The 27,299-nt window shown below is 41.3% G+C and overlaps 1 protein-coding gene across 4 annotated transcripts in view; it reads left to right on the top strand.

The window, feature by feature from the left end:
• ANKS1A (ankyrin repeat and sterile alpha motif domain containing 1A) overlaps positions 1-27,299 on the top strand; it is a 343,365-nt gene that overhangs the window by 117,268 nt on the left and 198,798 nt on the right. For 2 of the 4 annotated variants that reach the window (XM_053706842.1, XM_053706841.1), the window contains exons 4-5: positions 17,125-17,178; positions 18,802-19,098. In XM_053706842.1, the coding sequence (XP_053562817.1) occupies positions 17,125-17,178; positions 18,802-19,098 (351 nt within the window). The remainder of the gene's footprint in view (positions 1-17,124; positions 17,179-18,801; positions 19,099-27,299) is intronic. The other 2 variants (XM_053706844.1, XM_053706843.1) reach the window with 1 other exon arrangement.

Below are 27,299 nucleotides of genomic sequence, written 5' to 3'. Positions count from 1 at the left end.
TCATTTCTGATATTACTGGAGGAAAAGGTCACGCCCTTCCTCAGGATAGGTCCAACAAATTAAGGACCAAACAGCCTAATTTTCCTGCCTTTCGAAACTTCAAGAGTGGCGCAGCTTCAACTTCATCTAATACAAAACAAGAGGGAAATTTTGCCCAGTCCAAGCCGGTCTGGAGACCTAACCAGGCTTGGAACAAAGGAAAGCAGGCCAAGAAGCCTGCTGCTGCCTCTAAGACAGCATGAAAGATCAGCCCGACCCGGTAACGGATCTAGTAGGGAGCAGACTTTCTCTCTTCCCCCAGGCTTGGGCAAGAGATGTCCAGGATCCCTGGGCGTTGGAAATTGTGTCCCAGGGATATCTTCTGGACTTCAAAGCTTCTTCCCCAAAAGGGAGATTTCATCTCTCACAATTATCTGCAAACCAGATAAAGAGAGAGGCATTCTTACATTGTGTTCAAGACCTCCTAGTTATGGGAGTGATCCACCCAGTTCCAAAGGCGGAACAGGGGCAAGGCTTCTATTCAAATCTGTTTGTGGTTCCCAAGAAAGAGGGAACCTTCAGACCAATCTTAGATCTCAAGATCCTAAACAAATTTCTCAGGGTCCCATCCTTCAAGATGGAGACTATTCAAACCATCCTACCTATGATCCAGGAGGGTCAATATATGACTACCGTGGACTTAAAGGATGCTTATCTGCACATTCCGATACACAGAGATCATTATCGGTTTCTCAGGTTCGCCTTCCTAGACAGGCATTACCAGTTTGTGGCTCTTCCCTTTGGGTTAGCTACGGCACCAAGAATCTTTACGAAGGTTCTGGGGTCACTCCTAGCGGTCCTAAGGCCGCGGGTTATAGCAGTAGCCCCTTACCTAGACGACATTCTAATACAGGCATCGAATTTTCAAATCGCCAGGTCCCATACAGACATTGTTCTGGCATTTCTGAGGTTGCATGGGTGGAAAATGAATGAAGAAAAAAGTTCTCTATCCCCTCTCACAAGAGTTTCCTTCCTAGGAACTCTGATAGATTCTGTAGAAATGAAGATTTACCTGACAGAGGCCAGGTTGTCAAAACTTCTAAATTCCTGCCGTGTTCTTTATTCTACTTCTCGCCCTTCAGTGGCTCAGTGTATGGAAGTAATCGGCTTAATGGTAGTGGCAATGGACATAGTGCCATTTGCCCGCCTACATCTCAGACCACTGCAACTCTGCATGCTCAGTCAGTGGAATGGGGATTACGCAGATTTGTCCCCTCTACTAAATCTGGATCAAGAGACCAGTGATTCTCTTCTCTGATGGTTATCTCGGGTCCATCTGTCCAAGGGTATGACCTTCCGCAGGCCAGATTGGACAATAGTAACGACAGATGCCAGCCTTCTGGGCTGGGGTGCAGTCTGGAACTCACTGAAGGCTCAGGGCTTGTGGACTCAGGAGGAGACACTCCTTCCGATAAACATTCTGGAACTAAGAGCGATATTCAATGCTCTTCAGGCTTGGCCTCAGCTAGCTGCGGTCAGGTAAATCAGATTTCAGTCGGACAACATCACGACTGTAGCCTACATCAACCATCAAGGGGGAACAAGGAGTTCCATAGCAATGTTACAGGTTTCAAAAATAATTCTATGGGCAGAGGTTCACTCATGCCATCTATTGGCTATCCATATCCCAGGAGTAGAGAACTGGGAGGCGGATTTTCTAAGTCGACAGACTTTTCATCCGGGGGAGTGGGAACTCCATCCGGAGGTGTTTGCACAGTTGATTCAACTTTGGGGCAAACCAGAACTGGATTTCATGGCGTCTCGTCAGAACGCCAAGCTTCCTTGTTACGGATCCAGGTCCAGGGATCCCAAGGCGGCGCTGATAGATGCTCTAGCAGCGCCTTGGTCTTTCAACCTGGCTTATGTGTTTCCACCGTCTCCTCTGCTCCCTCGTCTGATTGCCAAGATCAAGCAGGAGAGAGCTTCAGTGATTTTTATAGCACCTGCGTGGCCACGCAGGACTTGGTATGCAGATCTGGTGGACATGTCATCCCTTCCACCATGGACTCTACCGCTGAGGCAGGACCTTCTACTTCAGGGTCCTTTCAACCATCCAAATCTAATTTCTCTGCGTCTGACTGCTTGGAGATTGAACGCTTGATTTTATCAAAACGTGGTTTCTCAGAGTCGGTCATTGATACCTTAATTCATGCTCGAAAGCCTGTCACCAGGAAAATCTATCATAAGATATGGTGTAAATATCTTCATTGGTGTGAATCCAAGGGTTACTCGTGGAGTAAAGTCAGGATTCCTAGGATATTATCTTTTCTCCAAGAAGGATTGGAGAAGGGATTGTCAGCTAGTTCCTTAAAGGGACAGATTTCTGCTCTGTCTATTCTTTTGCACAAGCGTCTGGCTGAAGTTCCAGACGTTCAGGCGTTTTGTCAGGCTTTAGTTAGAATCAAGCCTGTGTTTAAACCTGTTGCTCCGCCATGGAGTTCTTAAAGTTCTTCAAGGGGTTCCGTTTGAACCTCTGCATTCCATAGATATCAAGCTTTTATCTTGGAAAGTTCTGTTTTTGGTAGCTATCTCTTCGGCTCGAAGAGTTTCAGAGTTATCTGCCTTGCAGTGTGATTCCCCTTATCTGATCTTCTATGCAGATAAGGTAGTTTTGCGTACCAAACCTGGGTTTCTTCCTAAGGTGGTATCTAATAAGAATATCAATCAGGAGATTGTTGTTCCGTCACTGTGTCCTAATCCTTCTTCAAAGAAGGAACGTCTATTACACAATCTTGACGTGGTTCGTGCTTTAAAGTTTTATTTACAAGCTACTAAAGATTTTCGTCAAACATTTGCATTGTTTGTTGTCTACTCTGGACAGAGGAAAGGCCAAAAGGCTTCAGCAACTTCTCTTTCCTTTTGGTTAAGAAGTATAATTCGCTTAGCTTATGAGACTGCTGGCCAGCAGCCTCCTGAAAGAATTACAGCTCATTCCACTAGAGCGTTGGCTTCCACATGGGCTTTTAAAAATGAGGCTTCTGTTGAACAGATTTGTAAGACGGCGACTTGGTCTTTGCTTCATACTTTTTCTAAATTCTACAAATTTGTTACTTTTGCTTCTTCGGAGGCTATTTTTGGGAGAAAGGTCTTACAGGCAGTAGTGCCTTCCGTTTAAGCGCCTGCCTTGTCCCTCCCTTCATCCGTGTCCTATAGCTTTGGTATTGGTATCCCACAAGTAATGGATGAATCCGTGGACTGGATACACCTTACAAGAGAAAACAAAATTTATGCTTACCTGATAAATTTATTTCTCTTGTGGTGTATCCAGTCCACGGCCCGCCCTGTCATTTTAAGGCAGGTGTTTTTTATTTTTAAACTACAGTCACCACTGCACCCTATAGTTTCTCCTTTCTCTTGCTTGTCTTCAGTCGAATGACTGGAGGTTGCATTTAGGGGAGGAGCTATATAGACAGCTCTGCTGTGGGTGATCCTCTTGCAGCTTCCTGTTGGGAAGGAGAATATCCCACAAGTAATGGATGAATCCGTGGACTGGATACACCACAAGAGAAATAAATTTATCAGGTAAGCATAAATTTTGTTTTTTTCGTTTGTGATTCAGATAGAGCATGACATTTTAAGCAACTTTCTAATTTACTCCTATTATCAAATTTTCTTTATTCTCTTGGTATCTCTACTTGAAATGCAAGAATGTAAGTTTAGATGCCGGCCCATTTTTGGTGAACAACCTGGGTTGTTCTTGCTGATTGGTGGATAAATTCATCCACCAATAAAAAAGTGCTGTCCATAGTCCTAAAACAAAAATAAAAAAAAAACGCTTAGATGCATTCCTTTCCAAATAAAGATAGCAAGAGAACAAAAGAAAAATTGATAATAGGAGTAAATTAGAAATGTAGAAAGTTGTTTAAATCTGAATCACGAAATAAAACATTTGGGTTCAGTGTCCCTTTAATATACTGGAGCACTGTCCATAACTTGATTGCAATGAAAATGTGAAAGTGACTGTAAAGTCAACATCAATTCATGATTCAAACAGAGCATACAATTATAAACCACTCTCCATGCTACTTCTGTTATCAAATTTACTTTTGGCATCCTTTATTGAAAAGCATATGCACAGGAGTAGCAAATAACTACTGGGAGCTAATAGTGCATTGCTGCTCCTTCAACAAAGGATACCAAGGTAATAAAGCAAATATGATTAATGAAGTAAACTGTAAAGTTTTTTTTTTAAAATGGTGTGTTCCATCTGAATCATGAAAGAAAAATGTTGGATTTCTTGTCCCTTTAAATGCTTTTAAAACATTTATATCTTGGCTCCCCTGGGAACACTTACCAATGAGAACCCCCCTCTAAGGGCCGGGGGCAGATCTGACCACTCCCCTGAATAAAGATGACCTTGAGACAGCACCCCCCCTCCTCCTAGCTCTGTCCACCCATGGGAACCTCTCCCCCTGCTCCTGTTGCAGTTACTTTGCCTAGGTTGGAAACATGTTACCTTATTCATTTATAAATCTAGATGTTTATGCAGTATGCTCCTGTGAGGCCTAAATGTTGGTTCTATTTGGGGATTGACATATGGTGGATTTAGTTCACGGAGATGTTCTGATAGAGTTCGCCATTTTCCATGGAATCATGGGTGTTGCGTTTAGTCTTGTCTGGAAGTGCTTGTGCACCTTCAGTTTCTGCCTCTGTGTGGGCCTGTTAGTTTTTAGTGTTTTGTTCTAAGAAGCTAGTTTGCAGGATATCAGCAGCTGCTTTTTTTAAAACATTGTCCTTATGCTTTTTTTATATTGTGCAATTTTAATGCGCTTTATTTTTAGTAAGATGATGAGCGTCCATAGGTGTCTATAACAGCCTCCACCTGAGGGGTTGCAGGTATATCCGCAAGTATCCTCTGCAGTAAATTTACTTGCACTGGATGGGTTCCCTACTGGATCAGCATTCTGTGAGGGAGACAGGCCTCAGCAAGATGGTAAGATACAGTGGCTCAGACAATAAATACTGCCCAGGAACTATCCCTAGTACTCTCCTTTTATAGGTACCACATAGTTGGAGATGCACAGCCTTTACACAGAGCACTTTACCTATGTGTTTAACACTAGACATTCCGGAATTTAAATTTAAAATCCCTCTTATTTCTTTCTCCTGATACCCCTTAGCAGCCCTCACTATGTTTTTGATTTGGATTAATTTATTTTCCTCTCAAAACAGAAAAGCATCACTGTCTCTTTAAGAAAACCGCTGACTTTGTATGCAGTTAGTGGTTCAACACATTGTGGATGCGGTTAGGGTGGGATATAGGGTGGGGATCAAAAATGCATATTTTATTAATTTTAATGGTATTTTTGTGTATTTACTTACATGCTTTGGCCTGCAGATTGTTCCAGAAGCAAACTCTGCTACCCTTTGGCGCCCTTTTCTCTCTCCCTCACCGGATCAGTAGCTGGCTAATATTTACACAGGGAGTCTCTGCAAGCATTTCAAGCTATCTTGGCCCAGTTTTTTTTTTTTTTTTTTTTTTTTAGTTTTCAAAAGAGCTTTATTAAGGTCTGACAAACATACACATCGTAAAGTGGTTGTACAAGGTATAAATTGTTGATTAAATGTTACAAAATTGAATAACAAACATATATTCATATAATAACAATGAGAGAATCAAAACATCTGTTTCTTTGCTTATGAACAACGTATAGCTTTCTGATTAACCTTACTACAGATCTTAAACTTGTCTCCTAAGGCAAGAGTTAAAAATAATTTAAATGGTATTGGGGACCTATATATAGAGAAAAATAGTAACATATATAGTACAAACCCGCAAAATATTTATAACAAAACAGACTGTAGCTATACATCAGTATTTACCATGCTCTTTAACTAGCCCCCTATAACAAAGATATAGGCCTCTCTTGGGCCAATTTCCAAGCTTAGATAATATCTGGGAGCATTAACAGACATAAAACAGGTGGGAAAATCTACTGTGTAACACTTAGCACCATATTTAAAGGCAATATAAAACTGTTCGTTTCAATTAAAGATTTATATGGGTGCCCCGGTCAGGACTGGGTACTAATATTACCAGATAACTCACAAAGATAAATAAGCTTTCTTGTGGTCTAACTGAGGAACTACAAAAACAAAGTTGAAAGCAGCACATCTACTCATGTATCATATCCTAGCTTGCCTAATCCACCTTGTGGTGCCTGAGGGGCTATCTACATACACTTTCAGTTATATAATGTGTGACATGCCCTAGAAAAAAAAATAAAAATAAAAAATAAAATAATAATATGATGTGAGACGGCTCATAGAGTTTGCATTTAAGGTGTGGCTCAAGTTAATAGAATTAATTGATGTTTTTGAGCCCCCAGCTGCGGTCCCGGCCGTAGACCACAAGAGGGGCGTTGGTGTTGCTAGCCTCCTTTACTCCCTTCTTATCTTAGTCTGAGGCAGCGCCTGCCGTGTTAATTCCTTTTACAGATATATTTCTATTTCACCCTAGGGGTCCCCCCTAAACCCCACAGGAAACACCTAGATACATCAAAGGGCGTTAGTGCATTTGCAATGCCTCCACCGTGCCAAAATTACATAGTTTATAATTTGTTATCTCCAGTCCTGACAGTTACCCTCGGAGAACCGAGGGGGGTAGCGCTGCCTGTCCTGAGCCGCCGCTCCAGGCTTTTACTGTCCGTTCTAGAATGCCAGCGTCACAAATAAAGAGAATGCACCGGTTTTTGCCACACAAACCACTATATCAGTAGTGCTGAGCTTTTTATATATTAAATCACTGTAAAAAGTACCCTACACCGGCGGATTGTTGGGTGATCGGCTGGAGCACTAAGAAGATGCGACCGTCCACAGTCGCTCCTTGGACATGCCCCCCTTGGCCCAGTTTTAACACTTTCTTTGCCCAGGAGGTGGATGAGTACCCTTGCAGAAGCTGCTGAGGGTAGGATTTTTTTTTTCTGAGGGTAAACCATTTGTTTTTTCCCTGACTTCTGGGGTTCTGAGGTGTTCATATAGGCTGTTTGTTGTAGTTTGGTAAATACACTTGGAATATATCTTTATTTCTATGTACTTTCAGTTTGGCTTACTTGTTTACCTTTTGCTTTGTACCCCTATCTAATATGACTGACCCATTGGAAGAGACCCCCAGGGAACATACTACAGTCCATTATTCTTGTTTATCATGCGCAACTGTTACAGTGGACCAAATTAACCAGTTGTGTGCTATTTATGACCACCATCTACAATTTGCAACCCATCATACAGTCAAGCTATTTCCACCTTAGCTACACATACTACTATTGCATTTTGCTATGGAGGATAGTTATTTGTTTAAAGATCCAGTGGACTGCAAATCCTTGTGTCCTTGCTTAGGAATCTTCCAAACCTTCCAGGATCATCTTGGGCTAAGAACAAAATATACCAAAAAGCCCAATTGCATTCAGAAATCTGCAATAGATAATTAAATAGAGCCACTATAAAAGGCAGTCTCCCAATAAAATGATTACAATTTTGATAACAATTATTTTGTTACTGTGTAACTGTGATTGGGAGTGGTGCTTTGCATCTATAACATAGTACGGTTGGTTGTGGACAAAGAAAATAATCCACTAAAGGCAGGAAAAAGTGTTTAATTAAGAACATCTTTTTTTTTTTTTTTTTTACTAATAACTAAAAATTGAAAAAGGTTAAAAATAAAGACAAATGTGTCTTATCTATTCTTTTTTGAGTGGGTAGTTTCTCATATTGTGCCTTTAAATACTAATTGATAGGATATCATCTACACAAGAACCTAGGTTGAAAATAAATGGTAGCAATCCAATCAGAAATCTGCATAAAGTGACGGCCTCTGTCCAGAAGATCTTCTTCTGGTAGGGGCAGATTGATTCGGTTTTAGAAAGCCTGGTCTTGATCAGTTCAGGATACCTGGGTTCTCAATATTATATCCCAGGGTTATTGCTTAGGCTTGCACACTAGACCTCCCTGGGAACGGTTTTACCTGTCTGATGTTCCAAAAGGATCCTGTAAAGATGCTACCTTTGTTTAATGTGTTCAAGACTTAGAGGACATGGGAGTGATCCAACCTGTTCCAAACTCTCAAAGGATGCTTATCTACAAATCCCAATTCACAAGGATCATTTTCAGTTTCTAAGATTAGCTTTCCTCAACAAACATCACACATTTGTTGCCCTCCCCTCTGGAATGGCCACAGCCCCTTGCATCTTCACAAAGGTATTAGGTTCTCTCTAAGCAGTGATCAAAGCACAGGGAATCTCCATTGCCCCTTATTTGGATTTTTTTCTGGATGATATTTTGGTCCAAGCTCCATCTCTATCTCTGGCTACTGCTCATACCCATAGAATGGTATCTTTCCTACAGAAACATGGATGGGAAATCAATGTCCCCAAAAGTTCTTTAATTCTGCCAAAAGGGTGTTTTTTCTAGGAATGATAATCAACTCTGTTCAAATGCGCTTGTTTCTCAGATACTCACATAACCAAACTACAGACTGCCTGTCATTACTTTCAGATGGCTCATTCTCCATCTGTAGCACAATGCATGGAAGTAGTGGGTCTTAATGTGGCAGCGTCAGAGACGATACCTTTTGCTTGCTTTCGTCTTCGTTCTCTGCAATTGTCCATGCTTCAACAGTGGTCAAAGAATTGTTTCCAATTGGAACAGCAGATAGAGTTCAGTTCTTCAGTCAAACTATCTCTGTCATGGTGGCGGGAAATTCCCTATTTGACCTTTGGAGCTTCATTTCTTTGTCCTATCTTGACTGTGATGGGTTGGGGTGTTTTTTTGGGAGTCCAGAAGAGTGCAGGGAGTATGGTCCCTTCAGGAGGGAAGGTTATCTATCAACATCCTAGAACTTTGTGTGATTCTTTGGACCCTTCAGTCTGGGCCCTTTCTCAAGCAGGAAAAATATTTTGGTTCCAGTCAAAGTCACTTCTATGGTGTACATCAATCATCAGCGAGAGATTTGAAGTCCCTTAGCTATGCTAGAGGTATCTCACATTCTGCCTTGGGTAGAGGAAAACCACTGCACCCTATCGGCCGTTCACATTCCCGGAGTGAACGATTGGGAAACAGATTACCTAAATCATCAGTCCGTCCATCCAGAAAAAATGGTCTCTTCATCGGGACGTGTTCGATTAATTAGTTCTGAGGTGGGGTCTTCCAGAAATAGATCTAATGGTATCCAAATTGAACCACAAAATTCCCGTTTTATTGTGCCAGGTCAAGAGATCCACATGATAGATGCTCTAGTCTGTTCCTGAAACTTTCAACTGGCCTATCTATTTTCTCATTTTTTTTTTATTTTTCCAAGAGTCATTGCCAGAATCAAACAGGAATCGGCTTCTGTAATTCTCATAGCTCTGGCATGGTCCTGCAGAACTTGGTATGCGGACCTAATTCAGATGATATCTCTTCCTCCGTGGGCTCTACACCTAAGTAAAGATCTGCTGTCTCAAGAACCTTTGTATCATCTGGATCTAAAGTCTCTGAAATTGATGACGTGGAGGTTGTACGCCAGGTTCTCAAAACAGAGGTTTCTTAGATTCTGTTATCTCTAGTCTACTGTAAGCCAGAAAGCCTGTCATGCAGAAAATGTATCATAAGATTTAGAAAGCTTACTTTCTTAATTGTTCTTCTAGAGGTTTCTCTTGGAAATCTTTTAGAATCTCCAGAAAAAAACGGGTAAGGGTTTATCGGTTAGTTCTGTAAAGGGTCAGATCTTGGCGTTATTGGTTTTGTTTCATAAATAGCTGGCTAAGTTGCCTGATGTTCAAACTTTTGTTCAAAACTTTGTGAGAATTCCCCTTGGAATTGAAATCTAGTTCTTTCTGTTCTGCAAAAAATTTAATTTGTGATTACATTTGTGATTTTAGGCTTTATTTTTATTTAATCCATGTTTTAATAAAAGTTGTTTTATTTTTTCCCATGGAGGAGTTATTTTTTATTTTTTTTGCAAAATAAATCATGAAGTTATGAGTGCTATTAAACATACTTTCTTCTGTTATGTGTGATCAGTCCACGGGTCATCATTACTTCTGGGATATTATCTGCTCCCCTACAGGAAGTGCAAGAGGATTCACCCAGCAGAGTTGCTATATAGTTCCTCCCCTCTACGTCACCTCCAGTCATTCTCTTGCACCCAAAGACTAGATAGGAGGTGTGAGAGGACTATGGTGATTATACTTAGTTTTTAGAACTTCAATCAAAAGTTTGTTATTTTACAATAGCACCGGAGCGTGTTATTACCCCTCTGGCAGAGTTTGAAGAAGAATCTACCAGAGTTTTTCTTATGATTTTAACCGGAGTAGTTAAGATCATATTGCTGTTTCTCGGCCATCTGAGGGAGGTAAAAACTTCAGATCAGGGGACAGCGGGCAGTTGAATCTGCATTGAGGTATGTAGCAGTTTTTATTTTCTGAATGGAATTGATGAAAAAATCCTGCCATACCGTTATAATGAACATGTATGTATACTCTACACTTTAGTATTCTGGGGATGGTATTTCACCGGAATTACTCTGTAAAAGTACATTAAACCTTTTATTAGGTATTTTTCATGTTAAACGTTTTTGCTGGAATGTAGAATCGTTTGCATTAATGAGGTACTGAGTGAATAAGTATTTGGGCATTATTTTTCCACTTGGCAGTTTGCTTGTGTTAATTATGACAGTTTCGTTTCTCTCTCACTGCTGTGTGTGAGAGGGAGGGGCCGTTTTTGGCGCTCTTTGCTACGCATCAAAAATTTCCAGTCAGTTTTTCTGCATGATCCGGTTCATCTCTAACAGAACTCAGGGGTCTTCGAACTTCTTTGAAGGGAAGTAGATTCTCTCAGCAGAGCTGTGAGACTTATATAGTGACTGTGATTTAAAACGTTGCTCTGTAATTTTTATGTTTAAAATTTAATTAGTGTTATTTTACTAATGGGAACAAACCTTTGCTAAAAAGTTGTGTTGTTTGTTAAGAGTGATGCTATAACTGTTTTTCAGTTCATTATTTCAACTGTCATTTAATCGTTTAGTGCTTCTTGAGGCACAGTACGTTTTTATTAAATAAAATTGTAACCGAGTTGCATGTTTATTGCCAGTGTGTTAAACATGTCTGATTCAGAGGAAGATACCTGTGTCATTTGTTCCAATGCCAAGGTGGAGCCCAATAGAAATTTATGTACTAACTGTATTGATGCTACCTTAAATAAAAGCCAATCTGTACAAATTGAACAAATTTCACCAAATAGCGAGGGGAGAGTTATGCCGACTAACTCGCCTCACGTGTCAGTACCTGCATCTCCCGCCCGGGAGGTGCGTGATATTATGGCGCCTAGTACATCTGGGCAGCCATTACAGATAACATTACAAGATATGGCTACTGTTATGACCGAAGTTTTGGCTAAATTACCAGAACTAAGAGGCAAGCGTGATCACTCTGGGGTGAGAACAGAGTGCGCTGATAATTCTAGGGCCATGTCTGATACTGCGTCACAGCTTGCAGAGCATGAGGACGGAGAGCTTCATTCTGTGGGTGACGGTTCTGATCCAAACAGATTGGATTCAGATATTTCAAATTTTAAATTTAAATTGGAAAACCTCCGTGTATTACTAGGGGAGGTCTTAGCAGCTCTCAACGATTGTAACGCTGTTGCAATACCAGAGAAAATGTGTAGGTTGGATAAATACTTTGCGGTACCGGCGAGTACTGACGTTTTTCCTATACCTAAGAGATTAACTGAAATTGTTACTAAGGAGTGGGATAGACCCGGTGTGCCGTTCTCACCCCCTCCAATATTTAGAAAGATGTTTCCAATAGACGCCACCACACGGGACTTATGGCAAACGGTCCCTAAGGTGGAGGGAGCAGTTTCTACTTTAGCTAAGCGTACCACTATCCCGGTGGAGGATAGCTGTGCCTTTTCAGATCCTATGGATAAAAAATTAGAGGGTTACCTTAAGAAAATGTTTGTTCAACAAGGTTTTATATTACAACCCCTTGCATGCATCGCGCCGATCACGGCTGCGGCAGCATTTTGGATTGAGTCTCTGGAAGAGAACCTTAGTTCAGCTACGCTGGACGACATTACGGACAGGCTTAGAGTCCTTAAACTAGCTAATTCATTCATTTCGGAGGCCGTAGTACATTTAACTAAACTTACGGATAAGAATTCAGGATTCGCCATTCAGGCACGCAGGGCGCTGTGGCTAAAATCCTGGTCGGCTGATGTAACTTCTAAGTCCAAATTACTTAATATACCTTTCATGGGGCAAACTTTATTTGGGCCCGGTTTGAAAGAAATTATTGCTGACATTACGGGAGGTAAGGGCCACGCTCTACCTCAAGACAAAGCCAAAGCTAAGGCTAGACAGTCTAATTTTCGTCCCTTTCGGAATTTCAAAGCAGGAGCAGCGCCAACTTCCACTGCACCAAAACAGGGAGGAGCTGTTGCTCGTTACAGACAAGGCTGGAAGCCTAACCAGTCCTGGAACAAGGGCAAGCAGACCAGTAAACCTGCTGCTGCCCCAAAGACAGCATGAACCGAGGGCCCCCGATCCGGGACCGGATCTAGTGGGGGGCAGACTCTCTCTCTTCGCCCAGGCTTGGGCAAGAGATGTCCAGGATCCCTGGGCGCTAGAGATCATATCTCAGGGATACCTTCTAGACTTCAAATTCTCTCCCCCAAGAGGGAGATTTCATCTGTCAAGGTTGTCAACAAACCAAATAAAGAAGGACGCGTTTCTACGCTGTGTACAAGATCTATTATTAATGGGAGTGATCCATCCGGTTCCGCGGTCGGAACAAGGACAAGGGTTTTACTCAAACCTGTTTGTGGTTCCCAAAAAAGAGGGAACTTTCAGGCCAATCTTGGATTTAAAGATCCTAAACAAATTCCTAAGAGTCCCATCGTTCAAAATGGAAACTATTCGGACAATCTTACCCATGATCCAAGAGGGTCAGTACATGACCACAGTGAATTTAAAGGATGCTTACCTTCACATACCGATTCACAAGGATCATTACCGGTATCTAAGGTTTGCCTTCTTAAACAGGCATTACCAGTTTGTAGCCCTTCCATTCGGATTGGCTACGGCTCCAAGAATCTTTACAAAGGTTCTGGGTGCCCTTCTGGCGGTACTAAGACCGCGAGGAATTTCGGTAGCTCCGTACCTAGACGACATTCTGATACAAGCTTCAAGCTTTCAAACTGCCAAGTCTCATACAGAGTTAGTTCTGGCATTTCTAAGGTCGCATGGATGGAAAGTGAACGAAAAGAAGAGTTCTCTCTTTCCTCTCACAAGAGTTCCATTCTTGGGGACTCTTATAGATTCTGTAGAAATGAAGATTTATCTGACAGAAGACAGATTAACGAAGCTTCTAAATGCATGCCGTGTCCTTCATTCCATTCAACTCCCGTCAGTAGCTCAATGCATGGAGGTGATCGGCTTAATGGTAGCAGCAATGGACATAGTTCCCTTTGCACGCCTACATCTCAGACCGCTGCAATTGTGCATGCTGAGTCAGTGGAATGGGGATTACTCAGATTTGTCCCCCACTCTGAATCTGGATCAAGAGACCAGAAACTCTCTTCTATGGTGGCTTTCTCGGCCACATCTGTCCAGGGGGATGCCGTTCAGCAGGCCGGACTGGACAATTGTAACAACAGACGCCAGCCTTCTAGGTTGGGGCGCTGTCTGGAATTCTCTGAAGGCTCAGGGACAATGGAGTCAGGAGGAAAGTCTCCTGCCAATAAACATTCTGGAATTGAGAGCAGTTCTCAATGCCCTTCTAGCTTGGCCCCAGTTAAAGACTCGGGGGTTCATCAGGTTTCAGTCGGACAACATCACGACTGTAGCTTACATCAACCATCAAGGAGGGACAAGAAGCTCCCTAGCAATGATAGAAGTATCAAAGATAATTCGCTGGGCAGAGTCTCACTCTTGCCACCTGTCAGCAATTCACATCCCGGGAGTGGAGAACTGGGAGGCGGATTTCTTGAGTCGCCAGACTCTTCATCCGGGGGAGTGGGAACTTCATCCGGAGGTCTTTGCCCACATACTTCAACGTTGGGGCAAACCAGAGATAGATCTCATGGCGTCTCGCCAGAACGCCAAACTTCCTCGCTACGGATCCAGATCCAGGGATCCGGGAGCGGTTCTGATAGATGCTTTGACAGCACCTTGGAACTTCAGGATGGCTTATGTGTTTCCACCCTTCCCACTGCTTCCTCGATTGATTGCCAAAATCAAACAGGAGAGAGCATCAGTGATTCTAATAGCGCCTGCATGGCCGCGCAGGACTTGGTATGCAGATCTAGTGGACATGTCATCCTGTCCGCCTTGGTCTCTACCTCTAAGACAGGACCTTCTGATTCAGGGTCCATTCAAACATCAAAGTCTAACTTCTCTGAAGCTGACTGCTTGGAAATTGAACGCTTGATTTTATCAAAACGTGGTTTTTCTGAGTCGGTTATTGATACCCTGATACAGGCTAGGAAGCCTGTTACCAGAAAGATTTACCATAAAATATGGCGTAAATACCTATACTGGTGTGAATCCAAAGATTACTCCTGGAGTAAGGTTAGGATTCCTAGGATATTGTCTTTTCTACAAGAAGGTTTAGAAAAGGGTTTATCGGCTAGCTCATTAAAGGGACAGATCTCAGCTCTGTCCATCTTGTTACACAGGCGTCTGTCAGAAAATTCAGACATCCAGGCCTTTTGTCAGGCTTTAGCTAGGATCAAGCCTGTGTTTAAAACTGTTGCTCCGCCATGGAGTTTAAACTTAGTTCTTAACGTTTTACAGGGTGTTCCGTTTGAACCCCTTCATTCCATTGATATAAAATTGTTATCTTGGAAAGTTCTATTTTTAATGGCTATTTCCTCGGCTCGAAGAGTCTCTGAGTTATCAGCCCTACATTGTGATTCTCCTTATCTGATCTTTCACTCAGACAAGGTAGTTCTGCGTACTAAACCTGGGTTCTTACCTAAGGTAGTCACTAACAGGAATATCAATCAAGAGATTGTTGTTCCATCCTTGTGTCCAAATCCTTCTTCAAAGAAGGAACGTCTTCTACACAATCTGGATGTAGTTCGTGCCCTCAAGTTCTACTTGCAGGCAACTAAAGATTTTCGCCAAACTTCTTCCCTGTTTGTCGTTTATTCTGGACAGAGGAGAGGTCAAAAAGCTTCTGCTACCTCTCTCTCTTTTTGGCTTCGTAGCATAATACGTTTAGCCTATGAGACTGCTGGACAGCAGCCTCCTGAAAGAATTACAGCTCATTCCACTAGAGCTGTGGCTTCCACTTGGGCCTTTAAGAATGAGGCCTCTGTTGAACAGATTTGCAAGGCTGCAACTTGGTCTTCGCTTCATACTTTTTCCAAATTTTACAAATTTGACACTTTTGCTTCTTCGGAGGCTATTTTTGGGAGAAAGGTTCTTCAGGCAGTGGTTCCTTCTGTATAATGAGCCTGCCTATCCCTCCCGTCATCCGTGTACTTTTGCTTTGGTATTGGTATCCCAGAAGTAATGATGACCCGTGGACTGATCACACATAACAGAAGAAAACATAATTTATGCTTACCTGATAAATTCCTTTCTTCTGTTGTGTGATCAGTCCACGGCCCGCCCTGTTTTTTAAGGCAGGTACATTTTTTTAAATTATAATTCAGTCACCACTACACCCTTGGTTTCTCCTTTCTCGTTGGTCTTTGGTCGAATGACTGGAGGTGACGTAGAGGGGAGGAACTATATAGCAACTCTGCTGGGTGAATCCTCTTGCACTTCCTGTAGGGGAGCAGATAATATCCCAGAAGTAATGATGACCCGTGGACTGATCACACAACAGAAGAAAGGAATTTATCAGGTAAGCATAAATTATGTTTTTTTCTTTTCTTTCTGTTCTTCACAGAACATATGTTAATGTTAATATTTAAGTACATAGCACCTAACCCCACTTTAAAAATATAAATGCATTGTATATTAATGGAATCGTCCTGTATTACAGTAGTGCCATTGGTTCAAAAATAAAAAATTACTATTTATTGACTTACATAAAGGTAAGGTTGTGTTATAGACAGTTCCAGAATTTTTGTCAAAGTTTTGTGTCTGGATGTGGTCTGATGTCTTCATGTCTGTTAAATGAACATAATCCATATTATGTTCAAGCTTCAAGGAGAGGGTTGCTGTCTCGTGGTTACCTTTATTAGGTAAACAAGGGAATAGTCAGTTCTGTCATTACCCAGGGATATGAGCCAAGAAAGATATAGAAATTTCTTACATTTAGTTGTTAATTTTTAGTTTTTTTATGCAGTGATATATTTTTGATAAAGAGATGAAATTACTCTTCAGATTAAAAAAATAATAATAAATAAGTAACAAAAATGACAAATTTCAACCAAACATTTTTAGGGGTTATCTTTTTTGTGTGTCTATTACAAAGTATTATTATTATTATTATTATTTGGGTGTGGGGGGCGCTAACCACCTTATAACACTTATTTAGAGCCTGAATAGACCATTAAATGAATAAATACATACATACATAAATTAAAAATGAGAAATCATGGAGCTAAAAGTGGAAATTGAAGCCTTTGGTTGATGTTTTGTTCTGTTCTTCAAAACCTATTCAAGAGCAAAAAGTCCTAAAATGTTTACGTTAATTAGTTAAAGGGACACTGAATTTTTTTCTTTCATGATTGAGATATAGGATGCAATTTTAACAAATTTTCTAATTTACCTCTACTATAAATTGTTCTTTGTTCTCTTTGTAAGCTTACATTCCTGCTTTTTCAAATAAAGATACCAAGAGAAAGAAGACAATTTGATAATATAATAGGAGTAAAATAGAAAGTTGCTTAATTGCATGCTCTATCTGAATCATGAAAGAAAAAAAATTGGGTTCAGTGTCCGTTTAACATAACATACAAGCTGTTTTGTGCTCCAAATGATGCACCCTTTCCTGGCTTATCCTGTAGCACATATCTCTTATTTATATTTTTTAATGCATCAGAGTGATTATCCTCTGCTCCCCTTTTTCTGCTTTCATCATCTGCTTTTTATTTTATTTTTTCTATCTTTTCTCCCTTTATTTTGTTTTATCTCCCTCCTTTTTGTAGAATGTCCCAGAAGTGAAAAAGTACGGCCCCTTCCATCCTTATGTGAATGCAAAGGTGTGTACTCCCCTACCTTCCCTTTGAACCCTTATTGGAACTCCAAGGTGTGCCTGTCTTTTTCCTGAACTCTGTGTCTTTTTCTTTCTCTCTTCCACACCATTCTGCTAGCAAATGTTCAGGCTTCAGCTGCTCTGTTTGCAATTGTTCTACTCACTGGCTTTACACTTTTATTTCCTTTGGACTAGCCCATCAATTTCTGTGCTACTAACATTTCTTGGATGGCCACACCATGTGTCTAGGCTTTGTGTTTGATCTTCATTATCCATAACTGTCTTTATATTGACTCGATCTTGTGTTTCCTCTAGCAGCTTTTATTTGCTACTTCCTCTTGTCTTCTCAAGTACCACTGTTTTTTTTTTTTTTTACATGTCAAGGGTTCTTCTCTGCTATAATTTTACCCCACCAGCGATATTACCACTACCAAACAACTGAGGCTGGAATGTTGCTTTACAAATAAAGTGGCGTCAGCAACGTCTCTTTACCTTTTGAGACATTTGAACTCCTGCTAAATAAACAGTGAACACCTTTAGATTTTTATATAAAATGTTATGTGCACAGAAAGAACTTTGCAGTATTCGTTCACAATTTATTTTGTCCCCCTTTAATGTAATGTAGCTCTGAAAATTTGATTATTTAACCCTGCTGCCTATCCGTACCTAATTGGCTTTAACTGATAAAATCTGCAAATTAATGCATCTTATGCCAGCATTATATTAGTGCCTAGCCCTGTTGTCTGCAGACTCTAGGTCAAATTGGCTCATCCAGTTGAGGCAATTGGAAAAAAGATGTTAATTTGTTTTAAAAATACTTGGCTGATATGTTTATTCTATAGCAATTCAGCAGAAATGGCTTGTAGTTGTAAGGCGTTTACTGTCCCTTTAAACATTTGGACTCCACATAGGGCTACAAAGCATAGCTGTGCAGTGCATTAGTCTTCTTACCGATGGGTTAACCCTAGGTCTAACCCCAGCAGCCAAAATGTTGTACTCCCCTAAAAACGAGGTAGTTAAATGCACTAGGTAATCATGGATGGGAAAAACTTGCTATAGTAAAAATATCTGCCAATGATATTCAAGTTTTGAGATGGTCACAGCTAACCCTGTAACTGTTAAATATTAGATTGATGCCCATGCCATGCACCTGTTAATGTCTGCTTATGGCGTTTAATATTTACCCATGATGTTAGAATATATACACATGACCTCAATATGTCTAGAAGATCAAATACCAGTTTGTTATTCCCCTCATACCCATCTCATGCCAGAAAGTTAAACTTTTTTTTTTTACTTTAATGTAGGAATCCATACAACTTGCATGTTGCATGTAGTGTTCCCTCTTGAAGTATTCGTATATGTTGTTTCTTGTTATCTGGGTTGACCTCTGGATTCACTTTTTTTTTCCTCTGGGATGTCTGTTCGATCATTTTGTCGTTGGTTTTTTCCCTTCAGAGCTTTAGCGCATGTCATGCAATGCAGAGGTGACGTTGAACAAAATGACGTATGACATAATGACAGTGACCTGTTTAGTAATCTAAAGGATCAGCCTTGTTTTGTAGTAATGACCTAATGACTGAGATGTTTGTAAAGGGAACAATGGTTCTTACATGTTTCATTACCACAGAATAATGACAATGAGACAGCCCTGCACTGTGCTGCCCAGTATGGGCACACTGAAGTGGTACGTGTATTGCTGGAAGAACTTACAGACCCTACAATGCGAAACAACAAGCTGGAAACACCACTAGACTTGGCAGCGCTGTACGGACGCTTAGAGGTGGTGAAGCTACTTCTCAATGCCCATCCAAATCTGCTGAGTTGCCATACACGAAAGCACACACCCCTGCACTTGGCAGCCCGAAATGGGCACAGAGCTGTGGTCAAGGTGTTGTTGGACGCTGCAATGGACATCAATTATCAGGTACTAATCACTTTGTCCACTTAAAATTACTATAGAATTGATGGGGCCAAACAGTAAAATGTTTAAAATATCTTAATCACAGCAGTGCTGTATTTAGCACGCCTGTACCAAAAGTTATCTGTAGCACAGTGCTTCTGCATGCACTGAATTCTTCTCTGGCATCCACGGAGTTAATAGTAACATTTCAATTGTGATAAAATGGTCCATTATTTAAAGTGTCAGTAAACATTAAAAATAATGTTATATAATTCTACACATAGTGCTTAATTATATAACATTATTTTTAAGGTTTACTGTCCCTTTAATCCAAAAAAGTCTAAGTGGTATAGATTTCCCTGTGACTTTTTAATAGCATACCATACTCATGTGTCAACTATTTACATTGAGCAACTTTTCTGGCTTAGCTTTTTTTACCAGTTATTCTGTTTTGGTAACTTTGTTGTGTGTAGTTCAAAACCTGCAATTCTGATTCTTTTAGGCCCTCTAGCATTGTGATAAAAGCGGGTAGATTATTATACCATGGTAATGGTTTTGCAAAAGCTAATAGAACCTAAAAAAAAAAAACCACCTGTGTTTTTATATACCCAGCCTTTTGTTGAGTTTTTTTAATTTGTTATCTTGGCTCACCTTAGTAGCACTCACTATATAGAACGAAACCTTGAGAGTAAAACCCCACGTTTTCATTTGACTTTAAGATAAAACTCTTTCTTGTCCTATTTATGTTTGTTTTTTGTTTTGTCCTTTGGAAGTGGAGGATGGTTACCCATTGCTGTCCAGACTTAGCTATTTAAACGCTAGTTTTCCCCTCTCTTCATGCACTTTGTCTATTAAGCATCCATTATATGTTATTTGTCTCTAACTGTATCATTATTATCATTGTACAGGTTTTTTTTTATTCTGCTGGTTAATTTACTGTTTTCATTGTTTCTGCTATTTTTGCTATTGCTTTGTATAATGAGTCAGCACCATTTAGTCATTCTTTTTCTGTATTTGTCTACCTGTGGTGATATTTATTTATTGTCTCACATTACAGCCGCAGAAAGAACCCCAAAGTGCCTTAAAAGCTAAAAATGCTGCTCCCTTATGTTCATTCTTCACCAAAGTAGCTTGGAGGGACAAATGTTAATGCATTCTGCAATTTCTGAACTAAACGCTTTGAAGTTATGAAAATGTTCTCTATAAACAGCCTGCTTTTGATAAAAAAAAGGCTTTGAACCTGATGCAGATATACATTTAGAATGTGAAGTCCTGTTTGCCTCATATATCTGATATGGATAATAATTTTACTAATTCCACAGCCATATCTAAACTGATAATATATCTTAGACTGGGTGGTGTCCATTATAGGTGGCTGACAATAGGGGCAAGATTTATCAATTTGCGAGTGGACAGGATTCACATGTTGTGAACCTGTCTGCATCTTATCGCAAATTGTGGGGCGAATTTGCCCCCCCATTTACTATTACACGAGGGAACCAAGGTGCAGTTCCGCCCCCTACCCTCATGCAACCAATTGTGTGAGTAGGGCTTGTCAGTCACCTCGGTCTAATGAATCCGGGGTGATTTTCATCCACCAATTTCAGTTTGGCGGATAGAGTTTATGAACCAGCGGTTTAAACCGCTGTTTCATAAATATAATTTGCAGGCTCAAATAAGCGGGTCTGCAACCAATCGGGGCATTCACCTCGTAATAAATTTTGCTGCAGGTGGCACCATTGCAGAAAGCTAAAATGTGGCAAAATATAACTATCTTCAAATTCAGCATTGTAATCTACAGATTTTGCTACAGTAAATTATGTAGAGATAATTGAGCTTCTTTGCATTGTTATGTAACCTCAATATTTTGGATTGTTGCAGGTGGCTGCATTGTCATTGCGGCTAAGCCTTTTAACTCTTATCGGTTGTCAAGTTAATTATGGGAACAATACTGCCACCAGCTACTTCCTGTTACAATTGTTATTAACCTTGGATAGTGTTTGAACCAGTACTTAGCACAGAGGAGATTTTGTATATAATTTTGGATACATTTATGGTACATTTTGGGCAGATGATTAGTGAGACCTTAAAAATAGCCAATTATCCAGAGTTGATGGCCCACTATAGCATCCCCAGTGGTGTACTCCATTATGCTATCAATTTACCCCGGTAGTAGCATTGAGCTCAGGGTGGATACAAATCAATGATTTTTTAAAAAAAATATCTGATCTTTGATTTAAATCTGATTTCTTTCCTATGGCATGGAGCGTCCACGAAACATTCTAATTACTAGTGGGATAGTGGGAGGCAAAGAGCACCCCAGCAGAGCTGTTAAGTATCACTTCTCTTACCCATAACCCCCAGTCATTTTCTTTGCCTTGATCACGGGAGGATGGCGAAAATCGTGTCTGAAGATATTTATCCTAGTAATGGTTACTTTTCCCTGCAAGCAAGGATTGGGGCTATACTGTGTCCATGTCAATCTCTTTAGTAAGAGTAATGGTGGCTATTACCAGTTATAAGATGGCAATGTGGTTTTTGCTTAAACTTCTAACATTATTGCTACCCCTATTATAGAAAGCCAGAGTTTCTTACTTTGATCTTTCTTTCTTCTGTTATGTGTGATCAGTCCACGGGTCATCATTACTTCTGGGATATTATCTGCTCCCCTACAGGAAGTGCAAGAGGATTCACCCAGCAGAGTTGCTATATAGCTCCTCCCCTCTACGTCACCTCCAGTCATTCTCTTGCACCCAAAGACTAGATAGGAGGTGTGAGAGGACTATGGTGATTATACATAGCTTTTAGAACTTCAATCAAAAGTTTGTTATTTTACAATAGCACCGGAGCGTGTTATTACTTCTCTGGCAGAGTTTGAAGAAGAATCTACCAGAGTTTTTCTTATGATTTTAACCGGAGTAGTTAAGATCATATTGCTGTTTCTCGGCCATCTGAGGGAGGTAAAAACTTCAGATCAGGGGACAGCGGGCAGTTGAATCTGCATTGAGGTATGTAGCAGTTTTTATTTTCTGAATGGAATTGATGAAAAAATCCTGCCATACCGTTATAATGAACATGTATGTATACTCTACACTTTAGTATTCTGGGGATGGTATTTCACCGGAATTACTCTGTAAAAGTACATTAACCCTTTTAATAGGTATTTTTCATGTTAAACGTTTTTGCTGGAATGTAGAATCGTTTGCATTAATGAGGTACTGAGTGAATAAATATTTGGGCATTATTTTTCCACTTGGCAGTTTGCTTGTTTTAATTATGACAGTTTCGTTTCTCTCTCACTGCTGTGTATGAGAGGGAGGGGCCGTTTTTGGCGCTCTTTGCTACGCATCAAAAATTTCCAGTCAGTTACTCTTGTATTTTCTGCATGATCCGGTTCATCTCTAACAGAACTCAGGGGTCTTCAAACTTCTTTGAAGGGAGGTAGATTCTCTCAGCAGAGCTGTGAGACTTATATAGTGACTGTGATTTAAAACGTTGCTCTGTAATTTTTATGTTTAGAATTTAATTAGTGTTATTTTACTAATGGGAAGCAGTCTCATAGTGTTGTGGTTATCACGTCTGCTTTACACGCAGAAGGTCCTGGGTTCAGAACCCAGTGGGACTATTTCCTTTACAAACCTTTGCTAAAAAGTTGTGTTGTTTTTAAAGAGTGATGCTATAACTGTTTTTCAGTTCATTATTTCAACTGTCATTTAATCGTTTAGTGCTTCTTGAGGCACAGTACGTTTTTGTTAAATAAGATTGTAACCGAGTTGCATGTTTATTGCTAGTGTGTTAAACATGTCTGATTCAGAGGAAGATACCTGTGTCATTTGTTCCAATGCCAAGGTGGAGCCCAATAGAAATTTATGTACTAACTGTATTGATGCTACTTTAAATAAAAGCCAATCTGTACAAATTGAACAAATTTCACCAAACAGCGAGGGGAGAGTTATGCCGACTAACTCGCCTCACGTGTCAGTACCTGCATCTCCCGCCCGGGAGGTGCGTGATATTATGGCGCCTAGTACATCTGGGCAGCCATTACAGATAACATTACAAGATATGGCTACTGTTATGACTGAAGTTTTGGCTAAATTACCAGAACTAAGAGGCAAGCGTGATCACTCTGGGGTGAGAACAGAGTGCGCTGATAATTCTAGGGCCATGTCTGATACTGCGTCACAGCTTGCAGAGCATGAGGACGGAGAGCTTCATTCTGTGGGTGACGGTTCTGATCCAAGCAGATTGGATTCAGATATTTCAAATTTTAAATTTAAATTGGAAAACCTCCGTGTATTACTAGGGGAGGTCTTAGCGGCTCTTAACGATTGTAACACTGTTGCAATACCAGAGAAAATGTGTAGGTTGGATAAATACTTTGCGGTACCGGCGAGTACTGACGTTTTTCCTATACCTAAGAGATTAACTGAAATTGTTACTAAGGAGTGGGATAGACCCGGTGTGCCGTTCTCACCCCCTCCAATATTTAGAAAGATGTTTCCAATAGACGCCACCACACGGGACTTATGGCAAACGGTCCCTAAGGTGGAGGGAGCAGTTTCTACTTTAGCTAAGCGCACCACTATCCCGGTGGAGGATAGCTGTGCTTTCTCAGATCCTATGGATAAAAAATTAGAGGGTTACCTTAAGAAAATGTTTGTTCAACAAGGTTTTATATTGCAACCCCTTGCATGCCTCGCGCCGATTACGGCTGCGGCAGCATTTTGGATTGAGTCTCTGGAAGAGAACCTTAGTTCAGCTACGCTGGACGACATTACGGACAGGCTTAGAGTCCTTAAACTAGCTAATTCATTCATTTCGGAGGCCGTAGTACATTTAACCAAACTTACGGCTAAGAATTCAGGATTCGCCATTCAGGCACGTAGGGCGCTGTGGCTAAAATCCTGGTCGGCTGATGTAACTTCTAAGTCCAAATTACTTAATATACCTTTCAAGGGGCAAACTTTATTTGGGCCCGGTTTGAAAGAAATTATTGCTGACATTACAGGAGGTAAGGGCCACGCTCTACCTCAAGACAAAGCCAAAGCTAAGGCTAGACAGTCTAATTTTCGTCCCTTTCGGAATTTCAAAACAGGATCAGCATCAACTTCCACTGCACCAAAACAGGAAGGAGCTGTTGCTCGTTACAGACAAGGCTGGAAACCTAACCAGTCCTGGAATAAGGGCAAGCAGGCCAGGAAACCTGCTGCTGCCCCTAAGACAGCATGAACCGAGGGCCCCCGATCCGGGACCGGATCTAGTGGGGGGCAGACTCTCTCTCTTCGCCCAGGCTTGGGCAAGAGATGTCCAGGATCCCTGGGCGCTAGAGATCATATCTCAGGGATACCTTCTAGACTTCAAATTCTCTCCCCCAAGAGGGAGATTTCATCTGTCAAGGTTGTCAACAAACCAAATAAAGAAAGACGCGTTTCTACGCTGTGTACAAGATCTATTATTAATGGGAGTGATCCATCCGGTTCCGCGGTCGGAACAAGGACAAGGGTTTTACTCAAACCTGTTTGTGGTTCCCAAAAAAGAGGGAACTTTCAGGCCAATCTTGGATTTAAAGATCCTAAACAAATTCCTAAGAGTTCCATCGTTCAAAATGGAAACTATTCGGACAATCTTACCCATGATCCAAGAGGGTCAGTACATGACCACAGTGGATTTAAAGGATGCTTACCTTCACATACCGATTCACAAAGATCATTACCGGTATCTAAGGTTTGCCTTCTTAAACAGGCATTACCAGTTTGTAGCCCTTCCATTCGGATTGGCTACGGCTCCAAGAATCTTCACAAAGGTTCTGGGTGCCCTTCTGGCGGTACTAAGACCGCGAGGAATTTCGGTAGCTCCGTACCTAGACGACATTCTGATACAAGCTTCAAGCTTTCAAACTGCCAAGTCTCATACAGAGTTAGTTCTGGCATTTCTAAGGTCGCATGGATGGAAAGTGAACGAAAAGAAGAGTTCTCTCTTTCCTCTCACAAGAGTTCCATTCTTGGGGACTCTTATAGATTCTGTAGAAATGAAGATTTATCTGACAGAAGACAGATTAACAAAGCTTCTAAATGCATGCCGTGTCCTTCATTCCATTCAACTCCCGTCAGTAGCTCAATGCATGGAGGTGATCGGCTTAATGGTAGCAGCAATGGACATAGTACCCTTTGCACGCCTACATCTCAGACCGCTGCAATTGTGCATGCTGAGTCAGTGGAATGGGGATTACTCAGATTTGTCCCCCACTCTGAATCTGGATCAAGAGACCAGAAACTCTCTTCTATGGTGGCTTGCTCGGCCACATCTGTCCAGGGGGATGCCATTCAGCAGGCCGGACTGGACAATTGTAACAACAGACGCCAGCCTACTAGGTTGGGGCGCTGTCTGGAATTCTCTGAAGGCTCAGGGACAATGGAGTCAGGAGGAAAGTCTCCTGCCAATAAACATTCTGGAATTGAGAGCAGTTCTCAATGCCCTTCTAGCTTGGCCCCAGTTAAAAACTCGGGGGTTCATCAGGTTTCAGTCGGACAACATCACGACTGTAGCTTACATCAACCATCAGGGAGGGACAAGAAGCTCCCTAGCAATGATGGAAGTATCAAAGATATTTCGCTGGGCAGAGTCTCACTCTTGCCACCTGTCAGCAATCCACATCCCGGGAGTGGAGAACTGGGAGGCGGATTTCTTGAGTCGCCAGACTTTTCATCCGGGGGAGTGGGAACTTCATCCGGAGGTCTTTGCCCAAATACTTCGACGTTGGGGCAAACCAGATATAGATCTCATGGCGTCTCGCCAGAACGCCAAACTTCCTCGCTACGGATCCAGATCCAGGGATCCGGGAGCGGTTCTGATAGATGCTTTGACAGCACCTTGGAACTTCAGGATGGCTTATGTGTTTCCACCCTTCCCGCTGCTTCCTCGATTGATTGCCAAAATCAAACAGGAGAGAGCATCAGTGATTCTAATGGCACCTGCATGGCCACGCAGGACTTGGTATGCAGATCTAGTGGACATGTCATCCTGTCCGCCTTGGTCTCTACCTCTAAGACAGGACCTTCTGATACAGGGTCCATTCAAACATCAAAATCTAACTTCTCTGAAGCTGACTGCTTGGAAATTGAACGCTTGATTTTATCAAAACGTGGTTTTTCTGAGACGGTTATTGATACCCTGATACAGGCTAGGAAGCCTGTTACCAGAAGGATTTACCATAAGATATGGCGTAAATACCTATACTGGTGTGAATCCAAAGATTACTCCTGGAGTAAGGTTAGGATTCCTAGGATATTGTCCTTTCTACAAGAAGGTTTAGAAAAGGGTTTATCGGCTAGCTCATTAAAGGGACAGATCTCAGCTCTGTCCATCTTGTTACACAGGCGTCTGTCAGAAAATCCAGACGTCCAGGCCTTTTGTCAGGCTTTAGCTAGGATCAAGCCTGTGTTTAAAACTGTTGCTCCGCCATGGAGTTTAAACTTAGTTCTTAACGTTTTACAGGGTGTTCCGTTTGAACCCCTTCATTCCATTGATATAAAATTGTTATCTTGGAAAGTTCTATTTTTAATGGCTATTTCCTCGGCTCGAAGAGTCTCTGAATTATCAGCCTTACATTGTGATTCTCCTTATCTGATCTTTCACTCAGACAAGGTAGTTCTGCGTACTAAACCTGGGTTCTTACCTAAGGTAGTCACTAACAGGAATATCAATCAAGAAATTGTTGTTTCATCCTTGTGTCCAAATCCTTCTTCAAAGAAGGAACGTCTTCTACACAATCTGGATGTAGTTCGTGCCCTCAAGTTCTACTTGCAGGCAACTAAGGATTTTCGACAAACGTCTTCCCTGTTTGTTGTGTACTCTGGTCAGAGGAGAGGTCATAAGGCTTCGGCTACCTCTCTCTCCTTCTGGCTTCGTAGCATAATTCGTTTAGCCTATGAGACTGCTGGACAGCAGCCTCCTGAAGGAATTACAGCTCATTCTACTAGAGCTGTGGCTTCCACTTGGGCCTTTAAGAATGAGGCCTCTGTTGAACAGATTTGCAAGGCTGCAACTTGGTCTTCGCTTCATACTTTTTCCAAATTTTACAAATTTGACTCTTTTGCTTCTTCGGAGGCTATTTTTGGGAGAAAGGTTCTTCAGGCAGTGGTTCCTTCTGTATAATGAGCCTGCCTATCCCTCCCGTCATCCGTGTACTTTTGCTTTGGTATTGGTATCCCAGAAGTAATGAT

Source organism: Bombina bombina, chromosome 3, assembly GCF_027579735.1.
Source record: "Bombina bombina isolate aBomBom1 chromosome 3, aBomBom1.pri, whole genome shotgun sequence".
NCBI classification, from domain to species: domain Eukaryota; kingdom Metazoa; phylum Chordata; class Amphibia; order Anura; family Bombinatoridae; genus Bombina; species Bombina bombina.
This window is presented reverse-complemented; position numbering and strand designations above follow the sequence as displayed.